Genomic DNA, 14,741 nt, shown 5'->3' on the forward strand with positions numbered 1-14,741 from the left:
TTTTAAGCATCTATAGTTGTATGTAAATGTAGCCTGTGTATATACAAACACATGGTTTTCCACTCTCTACTGAAATGTATATATATGTCTTCATCATTGTTCCCTTCCCTTCTAGTTATTTATCAGTTGACCACTTATGGCAGTCTGTCTTATACCAAGTTTAATACCAAAAGGAGGGATGCTTCTTAAGGGTTTATGGTAAGATAAACCATAAACTTGTGAACATAATTAAGATAAAATCATACAGAGTGTTGGGAGTATTAAAAAAATGCTTCATGGGGGAGGTGGGACTTCAAGCTAGATGTTTAGGAATTGCCAGGCTTATGTATTTCTTAGGTTGGTTTTAAGCTTTGTGAAGATGGGCCTAATATATCAAATAGCTACTTAATCTCATATCAGTTGCTTAAAACTTCGAGAGAAAAGCATGTTTATCCTGCACTTTCCTTTGATCTGTCCTGGTTTAGAGCTTTACTTAAAACAGAATTTGTGATTTTCTGGTAAAGATGGTTACATGCATAATCAAGAGTACTTGTTGACTGAAGAGGTAACTGTTAATTGAAACATTCAAGATTTCATTGGTTTTAATTCCCTGTGATTTATTTTACTGTAGAGCATGGGCCTGGAATTGATATATTTACACCTGGTAAACCTGGAGAATATGACTTAGAAGGTGGTATATGGGAAGATGAAGATGCTCGGAATTTTTATGAGAACCTCATTGATTTGAAAGCTTTTGTTCCAGCCATCTTGTTTAAAGATAATGAAAAAAGTTGTCAGAATAAAGAGTCCAGCAAGGATGATTCCAAAGGTAAATGCTGGAGGACAAATTTTTATATTAAAGTGCTATAAATTTTATTTTCAAATAATATTTGTAAAAAATTTTTTTTTTACTTACTAGTTTTGTTATATGTACATTAAGTCACTAGATTAAATGCATGACAGAATAATATGGACATCTTAATTGAGTCCACTTTATCTAATCAGATTTATTTTCTCCTCATCATTACCACAAATCCTCATGGCCTGTATGTCTCCATTCATCAGTCCACCCATCCATTCATTTCTTCGCTGAACAGATGTCATGCACAAAGAAATTATGGTTTTTGTCCTCCATGAGCACAATGTATTTTTAAGAATCTAAATATCAAATTTGTCAGATATAAATGTAGATTCTAAGAAAAATGTTGCAGATTTTGTGAATCTTTATTTTTTGCAGCAGGATTTCAATATGACTTTTAATTCAGAGATACTGATTCTTTGATTTCAAACAGAGACAAAGGAACCTAAGGATAATAAGGAAGTATCAAGTCCTGATGATTTGGAACTTGAGTTGGAGAACCTGGAAATTAATGATGATACATTGGAGCTAGAGGGTGGAGATGAAGCTGAAGATCTTACAAAGAAACTTCTTGATGAGCAAGGTAAACATTTTTGCCAAAATTTTTAATTTTTGACTAGGTTTTTTTTTTTTTTAATGTAATGTTTTACTTATTTTTTGGCTATGCCTTGCGACTTGTGGGATGTTAGTTCCCTGACCAGGGATTGAACTCAGGCCCTTGGCAGTGAGAATTCAGAGTCCTAACCAATGGATTGCCAGGGAATTCCTAACTTTTGATTAATGTTTATACACAAAGCTCTTGCCTGTGAATATGGGTCTTTACTCTTTAATTCCTTGTTTTCCTGTTGTTTCTAGGCCCTCACTTTTTTGGAATTTGATTTGGAACATAAACACTACATGTCCCATATTATGTGACTACAAACTTTAGTGATCTAAGTCTTAATAGATATTTCTTGCACTTCAGTGCTTTTAGTATTGTCCTTAATGTATTTTATTTCTGATATCTTTACAATCTTAACATAAATGCATTTGAAAGTTGAGAGATAAAAAGACCATTGGTATATCAATTCAGTTGGTATATCATTTCTTCTGTCATTTTTATCTGTCTTTACTATTGAGTAATGTTTTGTATTTAGTAATAAAAATATCACACTGTTCATTATTTCCTGAATACTCCTATCAAGTTTCTTTATCAGTTAGGATTCTTTATTAGAAGAATGCCTTTGTCAGGTTTGCCTTTCTCTCTGTGGGTTTCATTGTTTCCTGCTGCAGATTCTGTAGTTCTCCATGTCATGAAGGGAGGGAGGCATGGCTGGAGGCTGCCCTTGGCTCAAACCAGCTCGTGACATCTGAGGAAAAAAGGGATTCTCTCCCACTGTCTGTGTATAAGCATCTTGGAGGAGTTGGCTAGTCCTGTGTCATGCTTGCCTGTGGCGAGAGGAGTAATGGTATCTGTGCTTGGGCAGCACCCTTTCCCATCAGAATCCCGTGGATTGCCTTTGAGGGGAAGCAGTGATAATACTGTTAAGTTGAAGACATGGGCAAAGGGATGTTCAACAGATAGAAATAGTAGATCTTCTCTAAAACTACATGCAACTTACGACTTCTCATGTAAAAGTTTTCCCTTTTATAGTTGATAAAGACTAGTGATTTAGGCTTATGATTCTAAAGATACCCTTTCTTTCAAGAGTAATATCTGAAAAAGTGCTTCATTTTTCATAAGAAAAGTGCTTTAGATTATCTGTGCCTCAGATAACATCTTACTGAAGGTTTTTATTCTTACATTGTCTATGTATATTTCTAAACCTACTTAAATCCAATTTCATATTAGAACAAGAGGATGAAGAAGCCAGCACTGGATCTCATCTCAAGCTCATAGTAGATGCTTTCCTCCAACAGTTACCCAACTGCGTCAACCGTGATCTGATAGACAAGGTATGAGTGCCTCTGTGTGACTTTACTCAAAGCACATAGACCTTGTAGGATAGCTGAAATTAGGCGTGTCTGTGGTTTTTGCAGTTTTGGCTATAGAATGAGCCATTTCTTCAAATGGAATTAATATAGGAATTCAAAATGAACACATTTGGAGCCAATTTGTAGATGCTGTGTTTGGGGGTGGAATCTAGAGTCCTGTAGGCTTGACACCTCTCCCCTTCACATACTGCCACAGTGTGGAAAATACTGTTTTAGGCCAGATATTCTTAAAGTACTCTCTTTAGATTCCCGGTGTCTTTTTAGATACTTTCAGGGCGTCTGTAAGGTCAAAACTCTTTTCATACTAATACTAGGAGTTTTCCCCCCACTTTTTCACTGTTTTTGACATTTGCAAAAGTGATGATGGGTAAACCTGGCATTTTAACGTGAAGTCAAGCTGCATTGGTAGCATACTCTAATAATAGCCATCGTAGTCTTCATTGCTGTGCATTTGTGATTAAAAAACAGTGTCACTTTAACTTATAGATCTCTTTGATGAATCTAAAAATTAGTGATTTTGTTTCATTTCAACCTCTGAGTACACTTCCTTTTAACTTGATAAAATGAGAAGGATGTGTAAAGCCTGTCTGCTGACTCAAGGTTGCCTTGAGAAAAGCTATTTGTATGATTAAGTTGCAAGCTAAACTGCTACTTTTTATAGAGTACCATTTTTACTTGAAAGAATGGAGGGATGAAACATAGTTATTCAGACTTGGGTATTTAACAGACATTTTTCTGACATGAACAAAATGAGCCTCTCAGTTCAGGGGAAACAACTAAAAGTATTTACTGACAGTAGATAGTGGTTATCAGTTTCCTAATTTTTGTTGAAACGTAGTCCATTATTAGCCATTAAATGTTTTTCTTTATTTTTTCTTTTTCAAAAAATGTTGACTTGAAAGGGGTGTGTGTGCGTCTGTGTGTCTGTGTATGCCTGTGTGTGACATTTTTATAGTGTAAACTAGTTTTTTTCTGAGTGGGTGACCTTTGGGATTATCCTAGTCCACAATTTTTCAGTATTTCATGTGGGTGAATTACTTGAAGGAATTTTAGTGTGCTTTCAGCTTTTCTGTTTGTTATTCTAATTAGCTGTAAGAAGCTTTAATGTTATAAAATATAAATTTTAATAAAATGTATTATACTCCCTTTACAAGCAGAAGAAAAAGTTTAAATTGGTTTTACTCTTGACTAATTCAATCTTGGTGAATACTTTCAATGTGCATTTACTGGGTTTGAATCTAATCAACATTAATTGTGTTTTATTTCATCAAAAGTTTTTAGCAAATGGAAAGTTTTTCAGTGAGTGTCGCTGAAGAGTTGACATCCTTTATAGGGAAATCAGAGAATCTTTGTAGAAAGAAAGAAAAGTGAAATTGCTCAGTCGTGTCCAACTCTTTGTGACCCTGTGGACTGTTGCCCACCAGGCTCCTCTGTCCATGGGGATTTTCCAGGCAAGAATACTGGAGTGGGGTTGCCATTTCCTTCTCCAGAGGATCTTCTCAACCCAGGGATCGAACCTGGGTCTCACACATTGCAGGCAGACTCATTACCCTCTGAGCCACCAGAGAATCTTTGTATTTGATCCTTAAATCTACCTAAAGTTTGAGAAATTAATGATAAAATAACTATGTGAAGTTATAGAAGGAAAATACTGGTGATACCCAATAGGGTTATTTGATAGTAGTTATTTTCTTTTTAAAATATATCTTAAATGTTGGTTTCATAAACTATGTATATTGAAAATCTTTAATATTTAGATAATATATACACCTGTATTTTAAAAATACCAATTACTCATAATTTTGTTTTCTAGTGGTTTCCCAGAGCATAGACTTCTCCCAGCTTTTCTTCTACACTTACATTAGATTTTAGATACATTGATAAAATATTGAACACATTTTTGTTATTAAAATATAAAATAGTGGATTGCTATACTAAATAACAATTATAGTCCTATGATGTGGTTTCTTTAGTTTGTTGCTATATCTGATTGTCAACAGTAAACCATTTTAGTTGGTTTTAGCACTTTAACCATTTTAGCACTTACTCTTAAATTTTTCTGGTTATAATCTGTGTCTATCTCTCATACATGGTTTGTCTTTATTCTTTTTTAATCCTTATTAGCATTAATAATTTTCTTGGTTCCTGGCTTCTTGCTACTTTGTAACTTCTATCAGAAAACTTTCCTGATATTAACATTGATCTGTGAGATCAAAAGCATGGGTTGCACATTTCATGCAGTTATTTACCAAACGTGTCACCATAGGTCTTCAATCTACCCCCTGGAAGTTCTGTTTTTAGCACTAGGTTGCAGTTAATAAGTTTTTGTGAAATATGTTTTGAGATATATAAGGAGAGAGGAGCTTAAGCTTGATGATTGTTAAAGTTTGGAATTTCCTTGTAATACTAGTGTCTTAAAACCATTGTGAACTGTTTAGGAACTATTAGAAATCCATTTTAGCATGCTGTTTTAGTAGCTAAATTGAGGTTTTTTGTTTTTGTTTTTAAGAAAAATGTTTGCTTTTTCTCCTTTAGGCAGCGATGGACTTTTGCATGAACATGAACACGAAAGCAAATAGGAAGAAGTTGGTACGGGCGCTCTTTATAGTTCCCAGACAAAGGTAGGTTTAAAAAGAAAAGAGAGTAATTTCTTAGTGTTTCTACACTGCACTGATTGTAAGAGCTAAGTTCTTGTATAATTATCTCTTTAAAAATATCCCTTATCAACAGAAGTTATTATCATTGTTGTTAGCATATTTTCTAAAATTTACTTCTCCCTGATTTTTGTTCATGAGCTCTAGTGGAAATATTCCTTCTGATGCTTTCCTGTTATTTTAAGAATAATAGAAACTTAATAATTTAATCATTGCTAGAAGCAATTTATTTACGTCTTTTCCTCTGAGGAGAAAAAATAAATAGTATTTTTTTTTTTGAGAATTTTTATTTTGTGGAAAGATCAGACTAAATTGATTTTATCTAGTTAATAAGTGTTGTGTTTAAATGAAAATTTTCAAGGTTTTTTTGGTCATTATGCTGTTTTGGACTTGAAGGTCACATTGATGATTATGTTGCTAGTAATTCAAGAAGTGTATTCCATTTCATAATGCTGATAGGGAATTCTAATGCTCTCTTAAACTAAGTTAAAGTCCCTACTTCACCCACATATTTTAGGAGGTGACCATAGCAGGTCATAGGTTGTTGACTTTAGGAACTTGGAGAAGATCTGTTTCTGTTTATTCAACAGGGAATAATTAAAGGATTTTGTTAACTATTATGATGATTACATACTTCATAGCTAATAGATACTTCCCCCAGAAAGATTCTGTGGGATTTCACTAAAGACTTCTTAAGCAAAATTTTAATTTGGTTCATTTGTTGGTCTCTCATTGGTAACATTTCTCAGTGAAAACAAATCACTACTTTTTTCATTTATATTTGTTTTTATCCCTGTCAGCAGCCTTAATATGAGCATTTGGTTTTTCATTTTAGTGGGGCAAGGGAGATAGGATGTGCTAATGTAGTGAGTAGTAATTCAGAATTATCCAATTGAGAATATCTTAGATTAATTACTTTTATTATGTAAAATTATATGCTACATTTCCTCAAATCTGAGGTGCCATCAGTTACGAGGTGCACCATTATTTCATGAACAACTGAAAAAATAATATTGCCAGTTACTTAAAAGGTTTTTGACTGTCAGACACATTCTGGTTTCAAACTCAGAACTTCAAATAGGCCTTAATATTTGGACCTTTTTTTTTTTAAAGTAATTCTTTTTTACTTTTGCAATGGAATGTTTACTTGCATAGTTTTCTTTTCATCTGTTCATATGAATGAATAAACATAAGTAACAATTATCGGAACTTCTAGCATAGAATGAAGCAAATTTAGCCAAAATGAAAGGCTTTTTTAACAAAAGAATTATGCAGTAATACTAAGTAGTTCATTTATAAGAGAGCATTTTGTCTCCCCTTGTCCCCATTCCATCCCACTCCCCTGTCCATGGAGAAGACTGAAAATCTATCTCTCTCTCTATATATGTAAATATAAATCTATATATATCTATATATCTATAAAATCTATAAAAATCTATAAAATCTATATATCTATATATATACACACACACACACACACTCTCTTACTTGGTCTTATGCCAGTTACATTCTTTGTTACTGGATTTATCTGCTTAGCTCAGCAGTTAGCTGCAAACTAGAAGTGTTGGAATCTGCTAGAAACAGACTTGAAAGTAGTAGGAATTGACAGATTATGGTCTGAGGAGAGAAAAAAAATAAAGATATAAGTACTTAGAATGCATGGCCTTTTGGAGCCATGAGGAAGAGACCACTTGGTCTTATATACCTGAAATATAAAAATATAATAATTTAGGTTTTTTATAGTCAGCTTGAGTGATCAGGAAAGGTTAAAATTATGTTCTAAAATTTATTCATTCACTAAAGATCTACTCTATACTGTGATTAGTGCTGGAGGTACAGTAGTGAACAAGACAGATTCAACTCTTGTATTCGTGCAGCTTACAGTTTGGAGAGGAAGAAAGAGAATTTTAAGTGCAGTTGACAAAAAGAATCCCAGCGTGCTTTGGAGTATATAACAGAGGAACTGATTGATTTAGTCTCAGAAGTCAGAGAAGGCTGCCTGGAACAAGGGTCATTTAATTCAATTCCTGAGAAAGGAATGAGTGAGGTGAGGAATGGGTGTGGAGAGGAAATGTCCAGAGCATTTCTGATAGAGGCAACATTATGTGCAGAGCCAGAGACAGGAGACTGAAAACCTCTGACTTAATCTTGAACTCTTAGGATAAGAGTTATCTTCTCTGAACAACCATCCTTATTTTCCTTATGTATATATAGGTGCTGCTTTATAGACTTTCAACATAATGTCTTCACACATATCAAGAATTCGGCACATCACATTAGGCATATTAGTTACAGCCCAATGTTGGTTTGCTGCCTATATTCCTATGAAACTAAAAATATGGGTCCTTTAAAAGAGGACCAGATCTTTTCATTTTGAACATCCCCAACATCAAGTGTATTGTTTGGTACACATAAGTGCTTGAAAATATTTGATGAATTAATATTGGTCATATGCAATTAAAATTTTTATTAAAAAATAAGTGAATGCATTCATAGGACTGAAAACACTGAAGTGAAAAACCTTGTGCTAGAAAGTGTCCTTATCCTTGTCTCCACATCTACTCTCCTCCCAGTAGGAAGCCACTGTCTTGATTATTGTGTGTTCTTCCAAAATTTCTTTTGCATATGCAGGAACATGCCAACATTCTATATTTCCTGTTTTTTACACAGGAGCAACTTATTTTACTTATTCTTCCAACCTTTACTATTTTCACTTAACAGTATAGCTTGGAAATCTTTTCGTATCAATAATAAGGACTTCTATTGTTATTTTCTTTTAAATTTAGCAGGAGTTTCCTTTTATGAATACTATATTTAATCATTTTGGACATTCCAGTCTTTGCCATTACAAACAATCCCGTTTTTGTACTTTTCCTTTCTTCATCCTCTTTATTATATTAGCTGGTGGTTTATTCATTTTAGGTTTTTTCACACACATGCACACAAAAACTCAGTTTCTAGATTACCTATATAGTCTACTGTTTTATTATTTTCCTACTGATTATTTTTGGATTTTATCTTTATTTTCTTTTTTGTTTTCTTTCATTCTTTTTGTTCTCTTTTTGGCATTTAATATATTGCTGTCCTCTTACCCTGGTTTTGGCTGTATCTGTTAGTTCTGACATGTGATTTCTATTTTTGTGTTTTCTAGAAATTCTTCATTTTCTGACTTGGTTAGTAATTCATATTTTTATTGTACTATGATTAGAGAATACTGTGTGATTTTTGCTTTTTGAAATTTTTTGAAATTTTCTTTGTGGCCTCTTACACAGTCAGTTTTCATGAACATTCTCAAACATATTTGGGAAAGGGGGGGTGCCTCCCTCTGTGTGTGGCATTTCCCTCCCCATCCTGTAAGGGACGTGAATCCTAGTGAGTGTCTTTATTTTTCTCTATGGCCATTTAGTCCATCTAGTCTGAGTTGACCAAAAAAACAGAAAATTATTTAGTAGTTACTTGAGTGCCTATGAGGACCCAGAGGTTTTATATGTGTGTATATGTGATAGAGAATTTAGCTGCCTTACCTTGTCTGTATAGTTTGGTTAAGGAAGCACTAAACTAAATAAATCTTAAGGTCTTTACAGTTGTTTTTTTTTTTTTTTAAGTTTAAAAAATAACAGCAACCAGCTTTATTGGGATATAATTCTCATAACAGTTTACCAATATAGTTCACCACTATAAAGTATATACAGTTTAGTCTTTTAAATATATTTAACTATCACAGTAATAAAATTTTAAGACATTTTCATCCCGCTAAAAGAAACCTTATATCCTTTAGCAAGCAATTCCATTTCCCACCTCCCCATTCTCTCCCCTTTCCTAAGAAACCACTAATCTCCTTTCAGTTTCTATGGATTTACCTATTCTAGGTATTTCTTGTAAGTGAAATCATAAAATATGTGGCCTTTTGCACCTCACTTCTTTGGCTTAGAATGATGTTTTCATGGCTCATCCATGTCATAGCATGTATTAAAAAGGAAGACTGAATAGTATTTCATTATAGAGCTCTACCACATTTTGTTTACCCATTTGTCAGTTGATGGACGTTTAAGCAGTTTTCACTTTGTAGCTATTATGAGTGTATTGTTGTGACTCTGTACAAGTTTTTGTGTGAACATACGTTTTCAGCTGGAGAAGGCAATGGCACCCCACTCCAGTACTCTTGCCTGGAAAACCCCATGGACGGAGGAGCCTGGTCGGCTGCAGTCCGTGGGGTTATGAAGAGTCGGACAGGACTGAGCGACTTCACTTTCACTTTTCACTTTCATGCCTTGGAGAACCAAATGGCAACCCACTCCAGTGTTGTTGTCTGGAGAATCCTAGGGACGGCGGAGCCTGGTGGGCTGCCGTCTATGGAGTCGCACAGAGTCAGACACGACTGAAGCGACTTGGCAGCAGCAGCACGTTTTCAGTTCTCTTGGCTATGTATATATGAGTGGACTTGTAGTGTTACAGGGTAAGTGTATGTTTAATATTTTTAGTAACTGCTGAACTGTTTGTCACAAGGGCTGCACCATTTTACATTCACAGTAGCAATGTATGAATGTTCCAGTTTCTCCATATCCTCACTAATACTTGTTACTGTCCCTGTTTTGCTTTTAGCTGTCTTAGTGTGAAGTGGAATTTATCTCATTGTGGTTTTGTTTGCATTTCCCTAATGGCTAATGATTGTGAGCATTTTTTCATGTGCTTATTGGCCATTTATCTGTCTTCTTCGGAAAGTTGTTCAAGTCCTTTGCCTCCTTTTAAATTATTATTTGTCTTTTTATTGTATGAGTTCTTTGTAAATTTTTTATACACATCCTTTATGGGATATAATTTGTAGATGGTTTCTTTCATTCTGTGAGTTGTCTTTTACTTTCTTAGTATCATTTGAAGGACAAAAGTTTTAAAAATTGATTTATTATCTTTATAGCTCTTCAAGGTCTGATCTGAAGCACTGGTTTAATTTTCAGTTGTGTTCTTCCTTCATTAAATAAACAGTGGTTAAAATTTTTTTTGAAAAGGCTGGACTGTACCTCTTAGCCTGTTAATTTTAATGAATCCACTGAAATTAAATCTATAGAAATCCCCTTAATTATATATTTACATAATATTCTATAGTTAATTTGTAGTATAACTGTCCACACATTTAATTGAAATTTCACAAAAAGTGTTAATATCTTGTTTTAAAATTTTATTAAAGTGTAGTTGATTTCCAGTGTTAATTTTTGCTCTACAGTAAAGTGACTCAGACTTATATATTCCTCTTCATATTCTTTGCCATTTTGGTATATCAGAGAATATTGAATATACCTGTGCTGTTCAGTAGGCCCTTGTTGTTTATCCATCCCGTATATACTAGTTTGTGTCTGCTAATCTCGAGCTCCCAATCCTCCCCTCCGGTGCCTGACCTTGCCTTTCGCAGCCACAGGTCTATTGTCTCTGTCTGTGGGTCTCTTTCAGTTCCTTAATTTGTTTGTGTCGTTTTTTAGGTTCTGCATATGATATCATATGGTATTTCTGTTTCTCCTGCCTTACTTAGTATAATGATCTCTAGGTCCATGCATGTTGCTGCAAATGGCATTATTTCACTTTTTTTATGACTGAGTGGTATTCCATTATACTACTTTATTTATCCATTCACCTGTTGATGGACACTTAATGTTGTTTCCATGTCTTGGCTGTTATAAATAGTGCTGCTGTATGAAATAGGGGTGCAGTATCTTTTTAAATTATAGTTTTGTCTGGATACATGCCCAGCAGTGGGATTGCTGGACCGTAAGGCATAAAGTGTTTACATCTTAAGTATTATGTGTGTATACACACCTAGATCAAGGTAGAGAACACTCCTAGCCCCCTCCCAAGGCTCCCTCACCTAAGTGAACTTTCAGGTATGAAGTCAGCTGGAATCAGGGAACGTTCCTAAGCATCTCTTAGTTCTTCATTCTGAAGATAGATGAACCTGGTATTGGTTTTCATGACTTTGAAGACCTGTGGACTTTACCATGTTTTAGCAGATGGTTGGATGTTCAGAGTCTCTTTACATTAATATAGACAGAACACTATTCACCAGTGAAGTACTTTACTTCAATCTTAGCTTTTCCTGATCCAGCTTTTAGGAGCATTTGCTGGAATTTTGGGGAGAGAGTTTCTACTTGAAGCTTCCCTTGCTAAGAATGAGAAACTGAGTTTTGGGAGATCTGTTAGCACTGCACCACTTGATGGCACTGTTGCATGAGGAGCGTGAACGTTGTGGGAAAAGTTACAGGGGCATTTGCTTGTCTGTTTCAGAGTAAATGATCTCATTTTTTTTTGTTTTGTCCCTTTTGAATCATCATCTGCTTTAGTGTTTCCTATCAAGAAAAACCTTTGTTTTCTTCAAATAAGCAGTAACAGTGTTCTTTCACATTAATTTTTTTCCAGGCATTTTTGAGCACAGAAATATAATAGCTTTCAACAGTTAAATTATTTAGATTTTAGAGAGAAAACAGCTAAAAACCTGATAGATTATGAGGTTAAAAACCTTTAAAATTTCCCTGCCCCCCTGCCCTGGTCCGGAACAAAACCGTGTAATTCTGCTTTCTTGTTTTTACTTGTAGTTAGTGACTAGATGTTTACTTACTTGATGATCATTAACTGCTTGTAGGATACTTAAATGTGTGATTTGGGAGACCTTGAAAATATAAGTAAGGCTTCATTATTGTTTAAGAAAGAAATATTCTTTTTAAATTGTTCACTCATTAACTGCTGGTAAAAATATCACTCAGAAGATTATAAAATTCAGTTTTCACAGGAAGGATCTAAGTTTATTTTCTAGTTCACTTTCAGAAAGGTTAAATAAAATATATTTAGCTTAAAATTTAATCTAGAAATTTGCTTTTTATATTGATTGAAGTGTCTTATAACATTTATGTAATTGGTACAGCATTTAGCACTCCATTCCCTTTGAGCTTGCATTTGTAGGAAAGTGAAAAAGTCAGAAGATTTTACTTAAATAATTATGAATGTTGAAAAATATGTAATTTCTTACATTATGTACAACATAAGGGATCTTATTTTGTGAGGTAATGAATGTTCACAGAACTTGAAGGTTTAAATGGGGCAAGATGACTTTAGTATCAACTGTTCATTTAATTGTAAAAAGTATAGTGGTAAAAGAGGAACTAGGAACTTCTTGGTTTGAGGAGGATTTGGTGAATTTACTAGGAGTAGAGGATTCTGAGGAAGTGGACTATCTAACTTTACTTCCAAAAGAAACAAAAACTAGGGCTACTGACTACTTGGAACGGTATAATTTAAAGAGTTAAGATCGTCTAGCGGTTCCTTAAGGAGAAGGCAATGACACCTCACTACAGTCCTCTTGCCTGGAAAATCCCATGGACAGAGGAGCCCGGTAGCCTGCAGTCCATGGGGTTGCTAGGAGTCGGACACAACCGAGCCACTTCACTTTCACTTTTCACTTTCATACATTGGAGAAGGAAATGGCAACCCACTCCAGTGTTCTTGCCTGGAGAATCCCAGGGACGGGGGAGCCTGGTGGGCTGCCGTCTCTGGGGTCGCACAGAGTCGGACATGACTGAAGCGACTTAGCAGCAGCAGCAGTAGTTCCTTAAACTAATTTTTAAGTTCCTGTTGAAGCTGAAAGCACTGACCTGTGTTAGTAGTTTAATGATGTGAGTCTCCGTGGATAGCAAAAGCTGCTTTACTTTGTAAAAATATATACATGATTTCATTTATATTTTTGGTTGTGCTGGGTCTTTGTTGCTGTGTGGACTCTCTGTAGTTAGGATAGTGAGGGTTGCTCTCTAGTTGTGCTATGCAGGCTTCTCCTTGGAGTGGCTTCTCTTATTGCAGAGCATTGGCTTGAGTGCACATGGGGTTTGGTAGTTGCAGCTCCTGGGCTCTAGAGCATAGGCTCTGTTCTTCCATGGGATGTGGGATCTTCCTGGACCAAGGATTGAACCTTTGTCTCCTGCACTGGCAGGTAGATTCTTTACCACTGAGCCACCAGGTAAGCCCAGGCTGCTTTACTTTAAAATGGATGGGTCTGTCCATCTTTCTATTAGAGTTGGAAAAAAACTTTGAAGTAGATTGAACTAACAGGAAGAAGAAAATAGTGCAGCAAAGTATAGATGACTTGCCCAGGAAAAGAAGAAAAAAGATGACATACTTCAGTTAGGTTTTGATGCTACATGTTATAATCTCAAATTTTATTGAAAAATACATTGAAAAAGACAACCAAGAATTGATTTTGTAAACTCAGAAGCTAGTTCTTAAAAAAAATTCAAATAGAGAACTATTTAGCAAATATTAAAAAAATTAAAAACTTTAAGAATAAGCCAGCTGATATCCTAGAAATATTTAAAAACCACTTGAAAACAGGTAATTTTTTGTAAAACATAAACATTTTCAAAATTGATTCAACACAAAATTAAATAGACCAGTGATTATGGAAGAAAATGTAAAAAGTTACCAGAGTAATTTCTCTGCTCTATCATTTTTGCCAGAGCATAGGAAAAAAAAAATATGGAAAAACAGGCAAAATCTTACCAACAACAAAAAAAGAGCATGGAAATCAAAAGTATGGGTTAGTCTCACTTTGAAGTGTCGATACAAAAATTCTAAGTAAAACACTAACAAATTATATTTACTAGTATATTAAAGATAAAAATTCAGCATGATCAGAGAGAATTAATCATAGTAATGAAAAGATACTTTAAATAGGAAATTTATTAATATATATAACAGCAGGGACAATAAACTATATGATTACCCCACTAACTGCATGTATTTGATAAGCTCTTGTTTGATAAAATATAAAACTTGATCAATTTAATATTATTCTTATAGAAATAGGATGATATTTTCTTAATATGCTGTAGAATGTTTTAGAATAAGAGGTAAAAGTATTTATCTAAGAAATATCTATCGAACACTTACGATATTCTACATACTGTTTTGAGTGCTGACAAACTGTTTCCATGGAGCTTACCTTCTAGTGGGGAAGGGTGACAGACAACAAACATAACAAGTAAGTAAACTATGTCTGTTGGAAAGTGATAAATTTTATTTAAAAAAAAACTGTGTGGGATAAGGAGATGGGAGTGGAATGGATTTGCAGTTTCAGTGGCATATTCAGAATGGGTCTCATGGAGGGAGTGTCATTGTAACTAAGACTTGACCTTTGTGAGGGAGTAAGTGGCAGAGGTCTTTGGGGAAAGTAGACTCCAGCTGCTGAGAACAGCCTGTACTGAGGCTCTGAGGATTAGTGGGGGTCCAGTGAGACTGGAGAA

General features: G+C 34.6%; 1 protein-coding gene across 1 annotated transcript in view; it reads left to right on the forward strand.

The window, feature by feature from the left end:
- The window catches only part of UPF2 (UPF2 regulator of nonsense mediated mRNA decay), a 94,417-nt gene that overhangs the window by 20,951 nt on the left and 58,725 nt on the right, over nucleotides 1-14,741 (forward strand). Inside the window, exons 5-8 of the mRNA XM_040248482.1 lie at nucleotides 611-808; nucleotides 1,272-1,421; nucleotides 2,670-2,773; nucleotides 5,348-5,433. Of these exons, the coding sequence (XP_040104416.1) occupies nucleotides 611-808; nucleotides 1,272-1,421; nucleotides 2,670-2,773; nucleotides 5,348-5,433 (538 nt within the window). The remainder of the gene's footprint in view (nucleotides 1-610; nucleotides 809-1,271; nucleotides 1,422-2,669; nucleotides 2,774-5,347; nucleotides 5,434-14,741) is intronic.

This window comes from Oryx dammah, unplaced genomic scaffold (assembly GCF_014754425.2).
Source record: "Oryx dammah isolate SB20612 unplaced genomic scaffold, SCBI_Odam_1.1 HiC_scaffold_10, whole genome shotgun sequence".
Taxonomy (NCBI): Eukaryota; Metazoa; Chordata; class Mammalia; order Artiodactyla; family Bovidae; genus Oryx; species Oryx dammah.